This window comes from Pseudopodoces humilis, chromosome 7, assembly GCF_049639895.1.
Source record: "Pseudopodoces humilis isolate 2021_Gansu_Grassland_sample_001 chromosome 7, ASM4963989v1, whole genome shotgun sequence".
Taxonomy (NCBI): Eukaryota; Metazoa; Chordata; class Aves; order Passeriformes; family Paridae; genus Pseudopodoces; species Pseudopodoces humilis.
The window spans coordinates 14,440,777-14,460,285 of NC_142206.1; the positions used below are offsets into that span (position 1 = coordinate 14,440,777).

Genomic DNA, 19,509 nt, shown 5'->3' on the forward strand with positions numbered 1-19,509 from the left:
AATTACCCTGAGAGAAAAAAAAACACCAACCCCACTCTCATTCGATTTCTGGCATTTAATTCACTTGCCAGGGAATCTCTTTGCTTAATAGGTATTTATGCTATTTTCCTTGCAAAGCACATGCTGCCATGGAGCGCTGGTCACAGGCAGAAGTAAGTGATTCTGCCTTTTTGAACTGCACAGCCTTCACTTGAGGGGCTCTATCTTACTACCTGTCAGCCTTAACCTTTTGCTAAATACATGGCAAAACAAGAGTGAGCTGTGGTTATTTTTGTTTTGATTTTAGTGAATGGTCTCATCCAAAAGCTAGTCTTAAAAGTCTTCCCCATTTTTCACTGGCACTTTGCTTTGACAGAATGGAGTTTCCTTTCCTCAGAGTGAGAAGGTGGCAGATGGGAGAAGGAGGAGGATCCAAGCAGACAGAGAAGTATTGCACAAGACACATGCTGAACTTGTCAACAGAACAAGATTTCTTTACTACAGTGCTTAAAAAAATTAAAGTGCCTGCTTTTTTACTCAACAAACCTACAGAGTTATACAATGGCATTCAGGCTTTTTTATTTTAGGGTACCCAGAATTTACCTAGGATGAATCTTGCCTTGCAGTTAACTTGATCAACAGTGTAGTAGTGAGACTGAAGGAATCTGAGTGACATCTAAGTGACAGCAAACCATCACACTACTCCTGCTATAAATGGCAGGCAACACACAGTTTAGATGTAAGCAGAATACATTTGGATTCCTGCCTCCTTTCATTGGTAGGTGGCAAGATGAGTCTCAGGGACAGAAAAAAAAAAAAAACCCACAAAACAACTTAAAAATATGGTGTGTGGTCTCAGAACAACAAGGATATCAAATCCTTACACTTGTAACATTTTTTCTCTTTTAGGTCCACAGGAAAAAGTTCATGTGAGCTTTAAGGTTATGGCTGGCCAGATGCACGGAAAAAAGCAGCACAGACTAACCTGATCCTGTCTCCAGTTTCCAATCTGGCACAGGTAGAGTTGCAGCTGGCTGCTTCCTGCCTGGCATTTCTCTATGGGAGAACAGAACTGGACTACTGAGACTAAAGGAAGACTCCAGCTTAAATAAACGTACCCAAAATCTGCCTCCAGTATGAAACCTTTTGATATTCACCAAGTCCCATAATTAAGGAGACTAAAGTCATGTTCAGTGACCACAAATCAGATGGTAGGTCCAATAACTCACAGTACAGCACAGACACTGGTGACCATCTTCCCCTCCTCTGTAGAGAAGTAACACAACTAAAGTAAATACTTTTCTTGCCTAAGCAAACATCTGCTTCTCAGAAAAGGGCAGAATCATCCATGCACTGGGTCTGCATCATAGAGAACATAGAGTGCTACAGATCTGTCATACATCACACATTATCCTGCACGCTCAATGTGAAGCATACATTTACATGATGAACTCATATGCAACTGGTATTTCTGAAATAATCCCTTTTGGAGGCCTCAGTAATAAAGCTTCCCTTGAAGTAAAGGTCACAGATTGGATCTACTATCAGCAGGGAACAGTAACAAATTATGAATTATTCCTATCAAAACTAGGGGACAATTTATTTTACAGGAGTTGCAAGCAAGCGTTTATTAAATCAATATCACAAAAAATACACATCTTGAAAAATGTAACAGCTACCAAGATTCTGTTAATAGAACAAAATTCAGCAGCTGCACTGGAAAAAAGTTCTTACCCCTTGAGCATACATCTTTCACCACTACCACATCACACACCAAGTACTCATTCAGAAGTACAACATGTTGCAGGCCTTTAAGAGATACACCTTTCATCTCATTCAATTTTAAAAGACAGTGAAATGTTCATAACACAAAAAAAAAAAATTAACTACCAGAAAAAGCACATGGGAGGAAACAGTTCAGGAGGAAAAATTAGGAAGTTTGAAAGCCAAAGCAAACTATCTTTCAAGGCAAGTGAGCTTCCTACTCAGAATTATATGATTTGTGTTGCTTGTCATCCTGCCCATTTTCTGAGATGTCTCAACTCAGCAAGATAGCAGCTGGTGTCACTGAAAACCAAAGGCAAAGGGAAGCCAACCTCCAGTTTAATATCAGACATTCACAGCAAAGCAGCTGCTGACTTGTTCAATCTCTTGGCAACTCAGATTTATCACCAAGGTCATGGCAGATTAATTATTTTTTTAATTAATATTAAAATGCCTAAAGAAGGGGAAGGGGAGATGATTAATGATGTATCCTGATAAAATGATTTTCTCATATTTAACTGAATTGTTGTTCTGAGCATCATCCACAAGGAAAAATAAAGAAAACTCATTAAGTTCAGAATCCTTTCTACTCAAAAGTCTTAACTGACAGAAACTCTTTCATACTGAGAAAAATGGAAACTGAAATCTTCTAGCTATATACATCCTTCACTCATCAGAAAAGCACTGTGTCTGGCATTACAGAATGTGTTATGGGCAGTGGCACTCTGGGGCCTTCAGAACAGCCTGATTCTCTTTTACAAGGTGAATAACAGGAGATCTGTGAACAGCTTATAGGGTTTTGAATCACTAGCACTGCAGGTCACATAACAGACTGAGAACATGCTACATGTTCACTAAATTCCTCAGAGGAACAGGGGTCTGGAAAGGCCAAAGGGGGGACCATAAAGGACACTGGAGGTCATTCTCACAGATAGGATAAGCACTGGAAATTTCATTGTGGTACATCATCCCCTGAGCTGCCTGAAGGCATTTCAAAAAATGATGCACAAAAGAGCAAATATGGTGGCCAGGCTCCCTGGGTATAACCTCACATTCACTGAACAACCCACATAAAAAACAAATAACAAATGACTATGGCCTGTGAATAAGAGCAGAGTTAAAACTGGATTTCATGTTCATTATGGGCTCATTTGGAAGCTTCATCTCTTCCACCTACAGTCTTGGGCTGGTGCTTCCCACCACAATCACTTCCCAGTAATCTAGTAATTTGTTCCAATACAAGGCTACAGAGCAGGGATATCATAAGATGCTAAATCTGAACAAAGGGAGATAGAGCATCCTGGCATCATATGAAGGTCCTCCTAGACAACATTTAATTTAGTAAATCACGGCTAGAATAAATACAAACAAAGTTTATACCAGGATCAATACATCCTATATTATCTTCTCAAAATAAATATTCCATTAGAGTTGTAGAGGGGAGGAGGATGTATGCCAGAACTAAGCTAGGGGAAACGTAACTATCTCATCTGAAAAATCTCCCAGGAAGGCCTCAGCATACTGGTTTTAAAATTATTACAGTTCATGTATGTTATTACTGGTGATGGTGGTCGGTCTTCTTTGGTTTTGAGAACACTGACAGATGTGCTGCCATCCTAGCAAGTTCAGAAATGTCAAACACTCAGGTAATAGAGGCATTTGGCTCCTTAAAGACTGATGGGCACCAAGACCTGTACATGTGGCAATAGTCTCTCACTTCATTCAGCTTCCGGCTAACCACAGTTATGTTTGAAGCTTCACCATTAACAAGTATAACATGCTTGACATGAGTCCTTGTGTGATTTACTTGTTCACCAGGAATATATCAACCCTTCTCACTGCTCCACGATAAACGTTAAATATATTCTATGCTAAATACCTCTTGAAATCCTGTTCAGTCCTTCACACTTTCTCACAGTTCAAATAAGCCCAACAATCTAAAAATAAAATCATGTGAAGACATTTCTCAGAAATAATAAAAGTCCCAGTTTAGCCTGGTTGCTCCTCAGAGACTCCAAAAAAAAGTACAGGAAAAGCACAATAGTGAAATGAGTCTCAAAAGCATTTTTAATTTTAATTACTTTGTCACCTACCTTCTATAAAAAAGCACTTGAGTGAAACAAGTTCAAAAAGCAAGGACAAGTAAAGGGTAATTTTTATAAATATGCTAACTTTTAAACTCTTTTCATTTCATTTTTTCCCCCTACTATTTTCTTAAATACTTATCTCTCTAAAGCAAATGATTTTAGTAAAATTCTTTATTTTCACAATGAAAGCTTGATCTAGGCTTGAAAGCTTGAACAGTTGCTTCTTTATTAGTAGTAGTAAAATAATCTTGCCTGCCAGATAATACCTCAAGATTTTCTCCACTGCAATTTCAACCACCTTCAAAGTCCAAGTCCTAAATCCTAAAGTGGGAAAAGAGGATCTGCTCTTATGGAAAGGTATAGAAACAATTCCCCACCCCACCTTGGATTACAAAAGCTTCAGGAAACCTGCTTTGATGTGTTCATTTAGTCCTATGCAGTTACAGCTAAACAGAGCAGTGTTGGCCCAGAAGTGTGCCTGTTTCACCGCCAGCCTGGCAATGTTTCCCATATATCCTTACAACATCATCTCTCAGACTCACATTACTGTCAGCATCCCTGCCTTCAGCTTTGGTTCCTGAAAGATTTTCCTGACCTTCATAACTGAAAGATAACATTAGAACCATATGACCAAAACATGCTTAAAATCCAAAAACTGGGCAGCAAAGATGACTTCTAAATGTGCATTTGTGAAAAAAACCCAACTCACACTCAAGCCTATCTCTGAAAATCCCTACTTCAATCTTTATTTTGCAGAAAGCTACCAAGAGTATGTAAGATGGTGCTATTAAAACACACACACACATAAAAAATATCAAAAGGTAAAAGCTTCAAAGATTATTCACTCAGAGCATACAATAAACTAAGCTGGTCACAAATATCTACCCATGTGCTGAGAGAAAATTTCTTAATGCTCCATGAAAGATCTGGATAGTGACTACACAAAGACATGGGGGTGTCAACACAAGGTAGCAAGATATTCCTTCCTGGAGAGCCACAGATCTCACAGCACAGTCAGGGCACTCCTCACACCAGCTTTCTAAATATAAACAACCTTGCTCTCCCACCAGCCAGCCATTTAGCTGCAAAATTCCTCCTCAGTGATACACTTAGAAGGTAAAGTGTTGAGGCTGCATGTACAGAAACCAGAATTACCAGCACAGGTCACTACAGAGCTACTCAGCAGAAGGGCACCAAAGCCTTAATTTGTTGCAATTCCAAGCGCTTTGAGCTGCTTTGCTGGCCTTGTGCTTTTACCTGGGTGCGTGCCTCTCCCAAATGCTCTAGATGACTCCCTGAAGCCAGACATTTGTGCTTCCTTTTATTTCATTTTATAGCCACCAAACACTTACTCTCTCTCTGGTGACCCAGGGTACCTATTTTTGTGATTCTTGTTTGCTTCCTTGAAAATTCAGATAAATATGCCTTATAATACATGGGATGTATTTTTCTTCTACTTCAAAGTAATTGCTCCGCTTAGAGACTGCGGGTAAACAAATATGATAAAGTCTAATTTGTTTTCTAAATACTCAGTATCCATACAGTGAACCTTCTGCCAAAGGACAGCAGGCACCTGTACTGCAGCTCCCACTCTTAAAAGAGTGTTCTCATCCTCTGTGATTTTCTAAAACCAGGTGGAAGGACTTTTCCTTTCCACAAATACCTGCAAGGAAGGGCTCCCTACTCATTCAGCTTCAAGCAAAAATTGCTTGGTAGCATTTGCTAGTTGTTTGTGGTCTTCCCATAACAATTATCTCTTCTAGCTGCCACTCACAGCTCCAGCTGGATGGGCTTAGCTGTCACCAGAGGTTAATATTGCTCACTTGCCTCTTCCCCATCTTTGGGAGGGTTCTTGACGCAGCAGATGTACCACTGTGGATGTGATGCAGTGTCTCGCAGGAAACACACTGACAGCGCACAGGAGCTCAACTCTAGACAAACTCTAAGCTGACACCACAGCGATATGTAAAGTTCAGGGAAAAATTTTACAAGAACCATGAGCTTTTTGTATAGAAAAAAAGTAACAGCTTTAATCATCAGGGCCTGCCTAAGCAGCTCTGCATCTGGTAACAGCAGGAAACCACACTGCAAACAGTATGACAAGCACTGCATTATTACCTGTTTATACGCTAAATTATATAAATTAAGATAGAGACACATACACCAAGACTAATTATATTTTAAAATTGCCTCTCTGAGGGGAAGGGAAGTGATTGCAACTATTATTAGTTCCAATGCAATACAAAAAAAAAAAAAAATAAAACCAAAAAATTGTCAGGTCCTTCTACTCTAGGCATTTCTAAAATCCACTAAGGGGTAGTTTTTATTCCAAAGATTTCACAATCTAAATTGACAAGCTTCACAGAGAAAAGAAGAAGCTGAACACAGCATTCCAGAGAGTTAAGTCACCCAAAATATGCATCAATACAGTGACAAAGCCTACAAGAGAAGGTAGCTGTAAAACCAGGACTTCATTTCAGTAACAGAAGATGCAGTTCAGTCAGATCTTATCTTAAACTCTAGATTTTCTTTTTAGGAAGTCAATGCAATCCCATTTTCTCTTGTGCAACTAATTAGCTTTTCACAGCAAAATATCCATTCTTTCCTGTAGCCAGCAGCCACTGACTTCAGACAATGCAGTTGATACAAAGCCATTTTTAGCCCCGCCAGAAGGCTTTTCCAAATGCTTAAATTAGCATTTCCTCATTTCTCTTCTCATCACCTTACATCCACTAATACATAAGATAGTTTGCAACTTGGCTTTGCATTAGCCCTTGGAAAAGAAACACTAAGAGATCAGAGGAAGAGATTTTGGGAGTATAACCTGCTGAAAATAACAAAATAATCAGACTTCTGAAATTTGAAATTCAGTTTCAGTTTCCATGTTACCAGAGGAACAATTAGTTTGCCTGGAGCACCAACAGTATTTAAAAAAGAAACACAAAGTGAAAAGATATTTGAACAACTCACTGTATTGAACCATGACAGGAAAACTGTGATGTCAAATCTATATCCAGCTATGTCCAAAGCACTCAGACAGGTGGTCTATGTATGAGGCTGCTTTTTCCCAACAAATATAACCAAAGGGGCTTGTATTTTGAAGAGCTATTTTAACAGTCAAAGCCACATTAAGAGCTAAATGACACACGAAATGGCTCTGCCAGAGAATAAATTTAGAAGGTCAACATATAACCCGCATGAAAATGACAACAGTGATGGTTACTCGAAGTCCTGCCAGGTGCCCTTTAATAAGCAGAGAATGTGATTAGTGCTGCAATGCAAAGAGACAGCATGCTGCAACATGACTCCATGCTGGTCTGCCAGGAAACCTTTACAATACAGTCCCTGGCTGCGCTGGGATTTTTCATGCATAATAAATAAAGCAACAGACTAGCAGACTCAGGTTCCTTGCTGAACACCAGTGCCCTCCACTGTGAACTCTGAAGATTCCTCCAAACACTAGAGCAACAGAGAGAATTTATGATTTTTCTCCTCATGACAGACTGCTGAGTCCCATGGGACCGAATGTCAGACACATGACTCTATATGCTGCTTCGTAGGGCAGCTGTGAACATCTAAATAATACTGTCAGCATAACGCAGGGATCCGTCCATCAGCCTGCACAGCCTGCTCTCCCCATTGGTGCTCACTCTGCCAGAGAGCAGATCTTTCATAATCTGTTACAGCCCTTCCTCAACTGATGCTTTACACAATAATTCAGTTGGAATCATGGAACTTTACTAGCAGTATGGAACCCTGCTAATTAAGAGGTAGTGGCTCACACATAGGAACCCTTCAGTTTCCTTATTAAAAAATATGGAACCAAAGTGTTTGGGATGGCATTAACACCACCACCATTTTAGGATGTGTATCGCCACCTCCCTAAGCTTTGATCATACTTGTTTTTCAGCTCATAATTGCTATGTTCTTCCAGAACAGGAATATAAAAAGAAAATCTTAACAGAGTATGGAATAACAGCTTTTACTGCCCCTTTAACACTATTGCATACTTAATTCAGACCACTGGAGGCATGAGCTACCATTTGAGTGGAAGGATGTTTTATCCTAATTTCTTGTACAAAGATTATTCTTCAATTAAATTTAGTATTGGTTTTTACTCTCCAACTGCAGCTTCAGCAAGATGTGAGTGCCCGTGTTGTGATAGTTACAGCTGTGATTGCACACGAACCACGGAAGACAAAATCCTGAAGTTTGTTCTAATTCACACAAAACAAAAAAGGCAATGGGAGACAAAACTAACTCTCTTCTGGAAGGGCCTGTGATTTAGCAAAAAGCTAAGAGTGATTTTAAAAATGTTTCTTGACAATGCTGTTGCACTTAACACACTGAAACTCAGTGTGACCAGCCAGAACCTTCTTGTCTCTTCATATGTCACTTGTACTTCCATGTGCAAAGCACACTTATGGTTGGGTGGCCAGCATGGGCCTTTGGGGTTCATTTTTTATTGTTTTAACATTAATTACATGGTGCCCTCTCCACTACCATTAATCATGGGAGGGAAAGCAGTGCTGAGTAAGTAACCTGAAAAGGGAAAAAAAAAACGAGACAGAGACAAGTGTCAAGTGAGTAACAATGACATTAATCACAAAGCCCAATTTCTCTTTCTGAACACCACTGCACCACCACCACCTGCACTGACAGTACCTCTGTGGTGTGGGTCACTACATAGCAGTGTCCAAGTCAGAATTTGGGGACTGTCTCACTGAAGGATGTTTTAAATCCTCCATACAAGAAAATGAGCAAAAAAAGTCAGAATTCACTGTCCTGACTATGAAAATGCAAGAAAAGGCTTTTTGCACTATCTGAAGTAGCCACATGTCCCAACACTTATCCCCTTCAAAACACCACACCAGAAAATGTCAGCTTGAAAGATCTACATCTTTCCTCTTCCAAACAAACAAATTTCTCTTTGAAGGCTCTTTTAAAGTTGGACTTCAACAGAAACTAATTAGCTTTTAAAACAAACAATTCTCCCTAGATATCCTCCAGTATCTTTTGTTTAAAAGATTTTCATTAATTTATATGGGTTGAGAAAATTACTAAAAGCAAGACCAAAAAAGGGATATAATGCATTACCAAGGCTTTGGGGAGACAGACTATAGAACTGTGATCCTTTTAATTATTTCTGTTTTGTTTTTTTTAACTACCTCCAGGAGGCTTGAAGAAGGTTCAATGGTTTAATTTTTACTAAAATAAGACATTTGCATTTGGAGGGTCTTCACAGCATTCTGTCCTGTGCCCTGTGGCTGCAGCACAGTCAGGGCATTGCTGCATTTAATAGCATCTCTACCTCTGCACAGTTTATATTGCTTGATTATTTAAGTTGCAGCATTGCATGAGCTACATGTTCTCTTAAAAGATAACTATTTTCTTGTACAAAAAAGGAGCATCAAAGTCTTACTGGAGAGTGGGTAGGAAACTGATAAGAGCCTTCTCCATAAATACTGATTTTAAACACAGGCTTTTTAGGGTAAGAATCAAACCTTACCTTTTCAGTGTTGAAAACACTATAGACTCCCAAACCTGGAAAAAGCCCAGCGTTGTCACAGTGATTTAGTTCCTGTTATGTATTTCAGTCATTCAAAGACCCTGTTTCGGTATCACAAAGTTCAGCACTAATATTGCAGCTATCACATTCAGGTAGAAAAGCCACCTTTGTGGTGCTCAGTAAGCACACACACTGTTTTCAGTGTAGAAAGGTATTTCTCAGATATGTTATACAACATTTGTTAAATAACTACCCATTTCTTTCAGTACAAAAATAGGCTGGCTCCTAAGATGATTAATCCTTGATTAAGGTGAAAAGTGCAAGGTCTTTTCTTACCAGGCAAGGATTTTCATTCTTAAATTAAAAGACATACCAACATAAAAAAATATTACAAGACTTATAAATTTTAGAATTAGTATCACAGTACAACCTCAAATGAAGATAAAAATGTGTTTTCACCAAGGGCTATGAGCGAAGATGTTTACACTTTTTTGCGTACTAACAGCAACTTTCAACTCATTAAGTTTAGAAAAGCAGGTACATTTCAAGACAACCCACATCTCGTTCTCCTTTATATCAAACATTTACCCCACGATGAAATGAAAACTAAAATACTACCAATATAGCCACAGAAAAAGGAGTAAGTGCTATCATAGTGAAGAGACAAATTTTGCACTGACTTCAGTAGAAGAAACCAAGAAAAGAGAATTCAAATAACTGAACCATACAAATGGATGCAAACTATATAAAGCAACATGAAAAAACCTAACTGCTTGCTAGCCTTACAAATCAAACAGCTTATATCACCAGCAAGATGATTGGAACACTACTTCAGCATTTGTGGAATGAATCGTAAATCCAGCCCCTCCATCCTAAAAATGTTTCTATTTAAAAGATGATGCAGCAAACAAAGCACAAGCACATTTGTGTATACAACCAGAAATACTGACTTGACTATTATACTGTTAAAGGCTTTTCAGTTTACTTGTCATACTGAACTTGAATTATTTCAGTTTAAAACTAAATCACTCAAGCATTTACTAATTAAAAAAGACATGGTTGGTACAGTTGTTATAAATGAACTCTGTTTGAATGGTAAGTTATTAGAAAATTGTACAATCAAGTAGACATTCATGGAAATCCGTGTGATATCTTTTAAGGACTATAACAGCTGACAGTTTTGAACCAAGAGTGGCCAGTGATCAGAGAAATCCTACCACAGAATGTTCTAAAAAGTCAACCTTTTAAAAGCATATGCAAAATTCAGTTCAGGGAAAATTGCATCATAGTTCTTTAGTTCAAAAAATTTGCCACATCACATTTCTGTTGTCCTTAAAATAAAATTGACTGGCTTCCAGCACTGATAATTTCCCCATTGAATTCAATGAGCATAGCACGCAGCTTAGATAGGCATATGGTGTTCTTTACATATGCAAAGCTCTTAGTTTATTCTAACTTTCTTCTAGAATTTCTTTCCCCAACCCATTTTTTCCCAGAGATTTCTGCCTAGAAGGCAGAAAGCTTAAAAGGACATAAGCAGAAAGAAGGTTGTTCAAACTCAGTGCTTTGCTTTCATGCACACTGAAAGAATCTGCCAGCAGTACATTTTTACTTCATCAGTTCAGCAAGAAACAAGATTGCTCTTCAGTCGACATTCAGAAGCACCAGCTTGACAATTAATACAGACATGTGATGCTGAACAAGTAGGGAGAAGGCAAAAAGGAAAAATATTTTCTTAAATCCAGCCACAAATTTAATAGAACTTAACAAGTTCACTACAAGGTTTAACTGGAGAAGGATAATTAGAAAATATACTACAGCAGATATAGAAATACAGAAAATGCCACCTTTGTGGCCACTTCACAAAACCTAAAAAATTAGAGCATGGAAAAAGGTTGAATACCAAATAGCTGCTTTTCTCTATCTCTGTCAAACCCCACTTAAGAAAACTAAGGAAATTCATTACTTGACACCTCAATGCATCAGTCATGGCAACCAAAACCATCTATGTGGATGGAGAGCTGTTTCATTTCCAGCTCTCATTAGCACAGAATTCCTTTCTTCATCTGTCTTGCGCTATCTATTAATGGGGATAATTATGCTGGCCTCCTTTATAAAGCGCTCAAAAATCTACAGCTAAAAATGTTCCTAAACAAGTAATTATATATAATAGCAATCATGTATCAAACTTCAGTTATCAACTCATCACATGAAAGCAAGAATCTGATTGTTCCTGGAATTAGTACACAAAATTCAATTTCTCCACCGACATTAGCTTCCTAATACTTCCATCATTATTACAACAGCTGCATTATGCTAAAATGCACTAAAGAACCTGTCTACCACTGACTGACATTTTGAAGCTTTTCCAAGCTTCGAACAACAAAAGACCCAGAAGTTTTTTTCAGCAATAATTTCCATGTTAATAATTTCCACCTTGTTAAACAAAGATTTTGACCAGCGTCAAGCTTAGATGTTATTCTGAATCTGCAGCCTGGATTGTTGCAATGGCTCCAATCTAAAACAGGCTGTAGCACTTTGCAAATATATTCTCCTGTTATATCCACCAACCCCTCTCTCCTTACAGGGGCTGGCCTACAAGGCCACAATTTCATCACCACCACTTACTGTCACCAGTTTATCTTCTTTCCTCTACATCTATATGTTACTTTCCTCCTTTCAGCTGCACACAATGCCCTTAATCATTCAGTGTGTTTGATGTATACATTTTTCTTTCATCTTGTGCTATTAAAAATGAAAAAATTATGAGAGGATTTGTTATAAAATAAAGCTACTTACCAACTATTGCCAGATTATGCTCTGAGCCACATGCAATCTGAAAAAGAAATATGAAGGACTAAATCAGAACCTGCTTACCATTAGGAAGACAGTCACAATTATGACAGGAAATTAAAAATTAACCTGAAACAAACAACTACACTTTGTAGGATGCAAAATTAAGGTTGAAGTGTTCTCACTCTTAAATGGAATTTCATTTGTAGCCTCACTTAAGGGCTTAGGTGCCAGGGGTGCATGTTTGTTTGTTTTTTTAATAAAAAGCTATTTTCTTTTCAAAATACAGACATGTATTTCATGGACTGGCCACAATTCTGCAAAAACATCACACCTTTGACAACACCCACTGTATCCAACAAGAGGCACACAGCAAACACAGATTAATGCAGAGACAGCTGGGAATCAAAAGGGTGATGAGGATCTCTGTATCTCTTATCTATACTTTTTTTCCAGCTGACTCCTGAGGAACTGCTCGAAGTATACAAGCTCAGTGTGCTAAACCTGACATGATATGATCCCTATGTTCATTTGCCTGGAATGGAGAACAACTACCCTAGGACTCAAACCTTCTGTTAGCCCATTAATAATGGAAATCAATTACATATTTCTTTTCAAAGCAAACTTACAGTTCACATATTTTTCACCCATCTTTGTAGCTGCTGTGAACATGTCTGATGTTTAAGTTGCTTTAGTGTACTGAGTTTTTGTAAGTTGTCCACCAGTGGTGGTAACACAGGCACCAAGAGCAGTCCCCTGTCCTTACTGCAAGGGCTTGTCTTTCCCACAGAAATTCTTTTGCAAGGTCACTGCCAGCATAATTGTCTGAGGTAACAGTCTTCACACAAGATTACTCTGCTGAATGTCCTCAAGTTTTTAATTTAAATAAAACAAATCCCCTCAAAATCTGTAGCCAGTTCACTGTCTTGAAACTACTTGCCCATTATACCTAATACTGAGCTGAAGAAAATTAATAAGCACATTCTTCTTAAAGTATACTTGCAATGGCAAAAATATAATGCAGGAGTATATGCTCAATTATATTTAAAAATACAAGTTCATAGCATCAAAAGTTTATATGGTTCTGTGCACACATAACAATTTAACTTTTACAGCCAGAGAAACAGCTATAATCACCTCCATGTCTGCAGAACAGAAACCCATAGAAGCTAATAAAACAGGCCTTGTGCCCAGCTCACTGGGCTTCAGCACTTACTGGTGAAGAGACACCCAAGACTGACACACTGGGTAGCTTGAGCTCTCGTGTTATAAAAGACTACTAAATCACTACTATTTACATTTTACCAGTGTCACAACTGCTACATGAAAACATCTGTGCAAAGCCATCCCAACACAATGGCAAGGAAGAAGAAAAAGAGTCTAGAATAAAGCTGCTTAGACAACACATTAAAGCATTTGGGAAAAGAAGGCAGGAAAAAAAATTCAAGTCACACCACATTCCAGTATGTTCTCATCTTCAGAACAATCAAGACAAAGAAGCAGGAAAAGCAATGCCTTTTTAAGAGCACTATCAGGACTGCACTGAGTCTTTTATTCCACAATACTGCAGACAGGAAAAGCTCCAAGTCCCAACCATTCAAATACATAAATCACTGCCATATCCCACATCACTATCCTCACCACAAGACTGAGCCCTACAAAGCAGCAGGGCTGGCTCCTAATGCCTATTTACTGGCTAATGCTCCCACCTGTGCTTCTCAGGCTCATAAGCTGATACCATGGAAACAAGATCCACACATGGAAACACATGCAAAGGCTTTCTAGCAAAAAAGCAGAATTCTCATCTTCACTAAGTGCTGAAAATTGGATATACTGAAGTTGCTGCTAATAGAATAAATAAATTTTATCTGAGGTGTGAATAATCTTGGCTAATTCCCTAGGAAATACACTGACACAGGCAGAGATTCAAAAACATCGGCACAAAAGAACTGCCCAGGCTGGTGGCTGACACTGCCAGGACCCACTCCAGAAACACTACATTAAAAAAAAGAAAAAAAAAAAAAAAGCCCCACTCAATCAAGGTGTTATTTAGATTGTAAAGAACCTCCCCTGACAAAGAAGCATTTTTTTGCTACACCCAATAGCAGCAGGTACAGAGCCTACAAGCCAGATAAAAGAACGCTGGTGATCTCAAACAGCTTTGCACATGTAGCTGTTACTCTGGGCACTATTCAGAGCCTCCCACTAGCCAGCTATCAGGCTGTGAGGGAATCAGTCAAACCAGGCCAGGAATTGCTGTGTTATATAGACTGGCCAGTGCTGGGGAGCTGCCCCCAAGGCAGCCACTGATGGCCAATATGCTGCAGCTCTGGGGCTGATGGGGCTGATACAAAGCACAAAAACATTCTTCTCGGTGAGTAAAAGCCCCAGTGAGGTGAAGTGCCAGCTTTGCTAACAACAGCTGGAACCAAGTAAAATCAGAAGCTGCTGAAGGCAGTGCCCTGGATTCACCCTCAACAGCTCAGAGCAAGGACAACACACCATGTACCAGCAGGAGTTCTGTGCTCCAAAGTAGAATTTAGATTAGATTTAGAGCACAAGGCTCACCACACCTCTGCCTTATCGCAGGGTGTCACCACCTGACAACACAGGCTGACTTTATAGGAACCCCCAGATAAAACCAACCTTAGAGAACTTGTCCATCATCTATGCTCCTTGCTACAGGCTATACCATCCACCCACAGGATTTCTCCTGGCCCGCACACCTATGCCTCTGGAGCTCAGAAGGGACCACATCACAGAGGTGAAGCAAGGTTGCCACTGTTTAATGTACATTGAAGCCTTGCAGGTATTTCACAACATCCTTCTTATGATAAATTTAAAATGTGGCACCCTCTTTTCTACGGGACTCCCCACAACAAACAACGATCAGCCAAGAATGATTGATTTGCTGGTACAAATACAGACCAGCCAGAGAACAGCATTGCTGAACAGATGTTTTATGCTTACATTAGATGTAATAAGCTCTGCAGTCAGTACAGGTCACTGGGAGAAGCCTGGTATTTACTGCAGCAACTATAATTTTCTGGCTACTTCTCTTCTGTCCCCACCCCCAATGTGCTGCAGAGAAATTAAATTCCAACAGACATCTGCATGCTTCCTGTGGGTACGTACATTCAGGGATGCTTATAAACACAAAATAATGCTTTCTAATTGGGCAATAATTTTACATTATGTTTTAATTGAAAAGAAAATCTTAATGACAAATCAGAGAGACTGTTACTGAGCAAAGCATTCTGTGAGCTTAAGAAACACGACCCCCTACACAGTAAACAATTCACACTACAGTTCTCAGTTTGGAGAGAAATTTGAGAAGAGTTGTGAAGGATATTGTGATCTCTATAGAAATGATCTCAAAAAGCGTGACAAATGTCTGTAAGGCAGGCAAAGAATGCTTAGGGACCATTTCACCCAGAACTTACTTGCCTTATTATCTGTGCTCTTTCAACCATACATAAATTGTTTGTTTCTTCCCTTAAGTTGTGCGCTAGCAAGCTGTTTTCTACCTGGCAATGGCTGTGGTTCAGATCCATCCATCCATCTAGATTTAACACGTGTGGTGTAAGCAGCCAAGGGACCAGCATTTTATTAATCATAAATAGTATGATAAATAGCATAATCATAGACATAAGCTGCAAAGATGGTGAGGAAACACCTTAGCACAGCAACCACAAACTCTGGGCAAAACACCAACACCTTTCTGTGGCCTACATATATGCTAGTCCTAACAAAAAATTAATTGTCTGAATGTAAAATAAATGGGTTATACAAAATAGAGAAAATATCTCAGTTAGGATTAAAATATTTTTCTACCCTACATGAAAAAAAGCACTACATGAAGAAGTAATGTTTACATATTAGATAAACATTTCCATATATACCTATGTGTATATATATATATTAGTATATAGTATATTAGTAATAAGTATTTTAGGAAGAGAAGGTTATCTACTAAACAAGATATTTATCAGGGAAGAAAGTTCAGACAGAGTACCACTTTTTCTATCTAGGATAGAGATCTCACCTTTGCAGACAGCAAACACACACATCCAGGACAAGACTCCTGTGAATATTCAGACATACAGTCTCCCTTGGATTTCAAAAGGTAATTAAGAGACATAAAAACCTTTTGCCAACCATCCCCTAAGGGACTTCCGAGTACTATAACAAAACAAGTCTGACAAAGTGTATAAAAATCCAAGTTTCAGGCTAATACCATAACCACAAGGCTATTCCTTCTTTTCTTTCTGTAACCCCAGGGCTTTTACTGAGGATCTGTTGTGCAACCCACCAGGAAAAAATGGAATCGGAACTGCAGGCAAAGTCAACCTCCCACTGCAGCAGAGGGGAAGGGACAGTACAGGAGAGGGTGCAAGGAAGAGGTACAGGGAGCTGGACTCACAAGAGGGATTGCAGTATGAAAAATCACAAGCATCCAAACATCAAGGTGTTAAGCTAAAACAACAAAAAGACCTCAATGCCATTTATTTTTGTTTCACCACCCTATAAATGCATGTTAATTCCCTTTAGTGCAATTATTTCCCAAAACATCAAAGGCTGTGGAGGCTTCCATCACTTTAGAGATAAGAGCATGATGTACAAAGAAGATCTTTAGGGATGAATGAAGATACGATGTTTAAGTTGCACACAGATTCTAGTTTCTGTCTTCCTCATTGTACCAAAGCTCTTTTTCAGGAAGAGAGAGGGTAGGGAGCAAGGGAAGAAAACCTATGAAAGGGAGGGCACATAAGTATTTTATCCAGCACTTGAGCCATGGTATCTCATGTCTTTTGACAAATTTCACTGTAAGGAAATTGCCAGGGCCAGAAGATGGCAAATTTTACTCCTTCTGAGATCAGAAGTCCTAATGGAAGGAGACGAGGTGACCGAGAGACTGCAGATCAAAGCTTACGTAAGACAGGGGAATCTTCTCTCCCAGTGCTGTTCTTCCACGTCCTTGATTAATGTATCGTAACAACAATTTGTACTGTTTGACACACTCAGTGCAACTACATTTGTATGCAGAATTCTATTGATGTGTAAAAATAAAGTAAAAGGAATCTAATTAGCAAAGCTGTCCTGCTTCCAATGATCCTTTACTAGGAACTCTGTGTTCCTCTTCTGGATCATTTGACTTCTGATTGATAAGAAAGCAGCTTGCTAACCTAGTCACATTCCTTGGCGAGCATAAGACCAAGTTCAGTTTAATGCAGAACGTGTTCCTAGCTGTTGGCTGCACCAGGTGAAAAGTAAGAGGGCTAGTGTCATGTAGCTCACAGGATATTTTCCATTTTTCATCAAATAATCTTATTTTCTACTTAATGCAGATTTTTTTTTTTGTAGTTGTGTGATTCGCTTTTTAGTCTGCATGCAGTTTTGCTTTTCCCTACAACAAGAAAATTCATAATAGAATTTAAATTGAATGCACATAGTAAGGTCTGGAAGAAAACATTTCTTCTCAAAACACACCTGATCAAAAGCTAATGTGCCACATAAGCGGACCTTTGGAAGCATGGAGGAAGAGAGGAAACATTAAGACATTGCCAGGATGCAGTAAGCTTTCAAAGGAAGATTTTATAGCTCTCTGTAGCTTCCGGAGTTATGATCTATGCCCTCCCTGCCTGAAAGTAATTCCAAACCTGCGTCACTTGTAGCACAAGACACAAAACGCTTTTCCTCCATGCAGCATTTCCCTTGCTTCTCCACCCATTGTTTTCAGAGTCCCATCTTTCATCACTCAATACCCTGCCCTGCCAATTGCCTTAAAGTCACTAAAAAGCCAGCTGGCCAACACCAAGAGCTTGCCTTCGCGCCCTCCATGCCATACATGACGTATGTCTATGTCTCTGCATACCTTCCCTCTCTGTGACACTAACCACACATGAGAAATTGCTCTGCTCTCCTCTGACTGAGCACCACGCTGGAATGCCTTCTTGTGGCTAACAGGGTGCAGTTGCACTTCTGTGATTCAGTTGGTGCACCTTGGGTCTCAAGCGATTGCCCAAGACACAAGCATTTGTTAATTACAATGCAAAACAAAAACAAAAACAAACAAACAAACAAACAAACCCCTCACAAAAAACAAAACAAAAACCAAACCAAACAAAAAAATCCCATACGCACAAAACCCCCCAAACAGATGAAATTAAGACCACGTACCAAAAACCAACTAATCTTTTAGAACCAGAGAGGAAACACCACAACCCCAAAACCCTGTCATTAGGGATCAGGTATGGGAGATGAAAATAGAACAAGGAAAGAAAAGGTAGTTGTTAAAGCAGACAAAATTTTCATGGAAGGTTTACATCACAACAACCCATGTGCACCTCCTAAGTCTACTTGGAGGGAGGTCACACTAGAAAAATTAAATATGGACTGTTTGCCTTAAGCTGAGGATGGAAAGACTCAGGACATCAACACAGAACATCTGTGTTCACCTATGAAAAAAACATCATCTTTAGATGACTCCAGAAAAACACAACAAATGCTGAGATCTCAGTAAGAACACTCAGTGGTATTAGGTTTTAGTCCAATGACAAGAATGCAGCCAAAACAAGTGTGATAAAAATCTGTACAAGTCAGCAACGTCAGCAGGCTTTTCTCTTTTGCCTCAAAATTTTCCAATTAGTTCTTGTACCCTTCTTTGGGCAGTTCTCTTCCTTCCTTGGGTTCAGAAAGCATTAGCAACTTTCATTCCAGGAAAATAAAGCTCTTCCACTTTTATATCTCTCAGCCTCACTGGTCCGTCAAAATTTTCCATTTTTGTAATCAAGACCTCAGCCACAAAACAATTTTTGTCTGTCCTTTCATCATTTTTAAAATTAACCAAGTCATGGTCATTCAATTTCACTTTGTGTCCTGTAATGAGCTCTCTATTCAGTCTTCAATTAATTGTGAAAATTAGGACTGAAGTATCCCTTCTGACTGATAAAGAAACCATTCACCACAGCAACCCTGTTAATGTGTACGTACACCTAAACCTATGACTGCACACTGCAAATCCCACAAGACCAAAATCCTCACTAACATTAACAGACATCCAGATATGAGCTAGAAGAATGGGGTCTTCAGAAAATGCACAATTTTACCCAAGGGAACTTCTTCACCATTTGCCTCAAAATTACTTTGATTTGGACTGTTTCATGCACAATTCCCAGCTCCTTGCAGTCTCAGTGTCACTGTCTCATAAGTTGAATGAGAGGCACTGAGATGAATACCTTACAATCTGTACAGGTTTGCTTTGGGGACTGCAACTAGTTTGCTCTTTATTTGAGGCCACAAACACCATTTTGACATAAGAAATTAAAGAAACCAAGGCCACAGAAACACAAAGTTTCAAAACCTCCTTTTACACTG

At 39.1% G+C, this 19,509-nt stretch overlaps 1 protein-coding gene across 5 annotated transcripts in view; it reads right to left on the bottom strand.

Moving 5' to 3' along the window:
• SERGEF (secretion regulating guanine nucleotide exchange factor) overlaps positions 1-19,509 on the bottom strand; it is a 142,997-nt gene that overhangs the window by 51,116 nt on the left and 72,372 nt on the right. For all 5 annotated transcript variants that reach the window (XM_088057408.1, XM_088057409.1, XM_088057407.1 and 2 more), the window contains one exon: positions 12,139-12,175. In XM_088057408.1, coding sequence (XP_087913534.1) covers positions 12,139-12,175 — 37 coding nt within the window. The remainder of the gene's footprint in view (positions 1-12,138; positions 12,176-19,509) is intronic.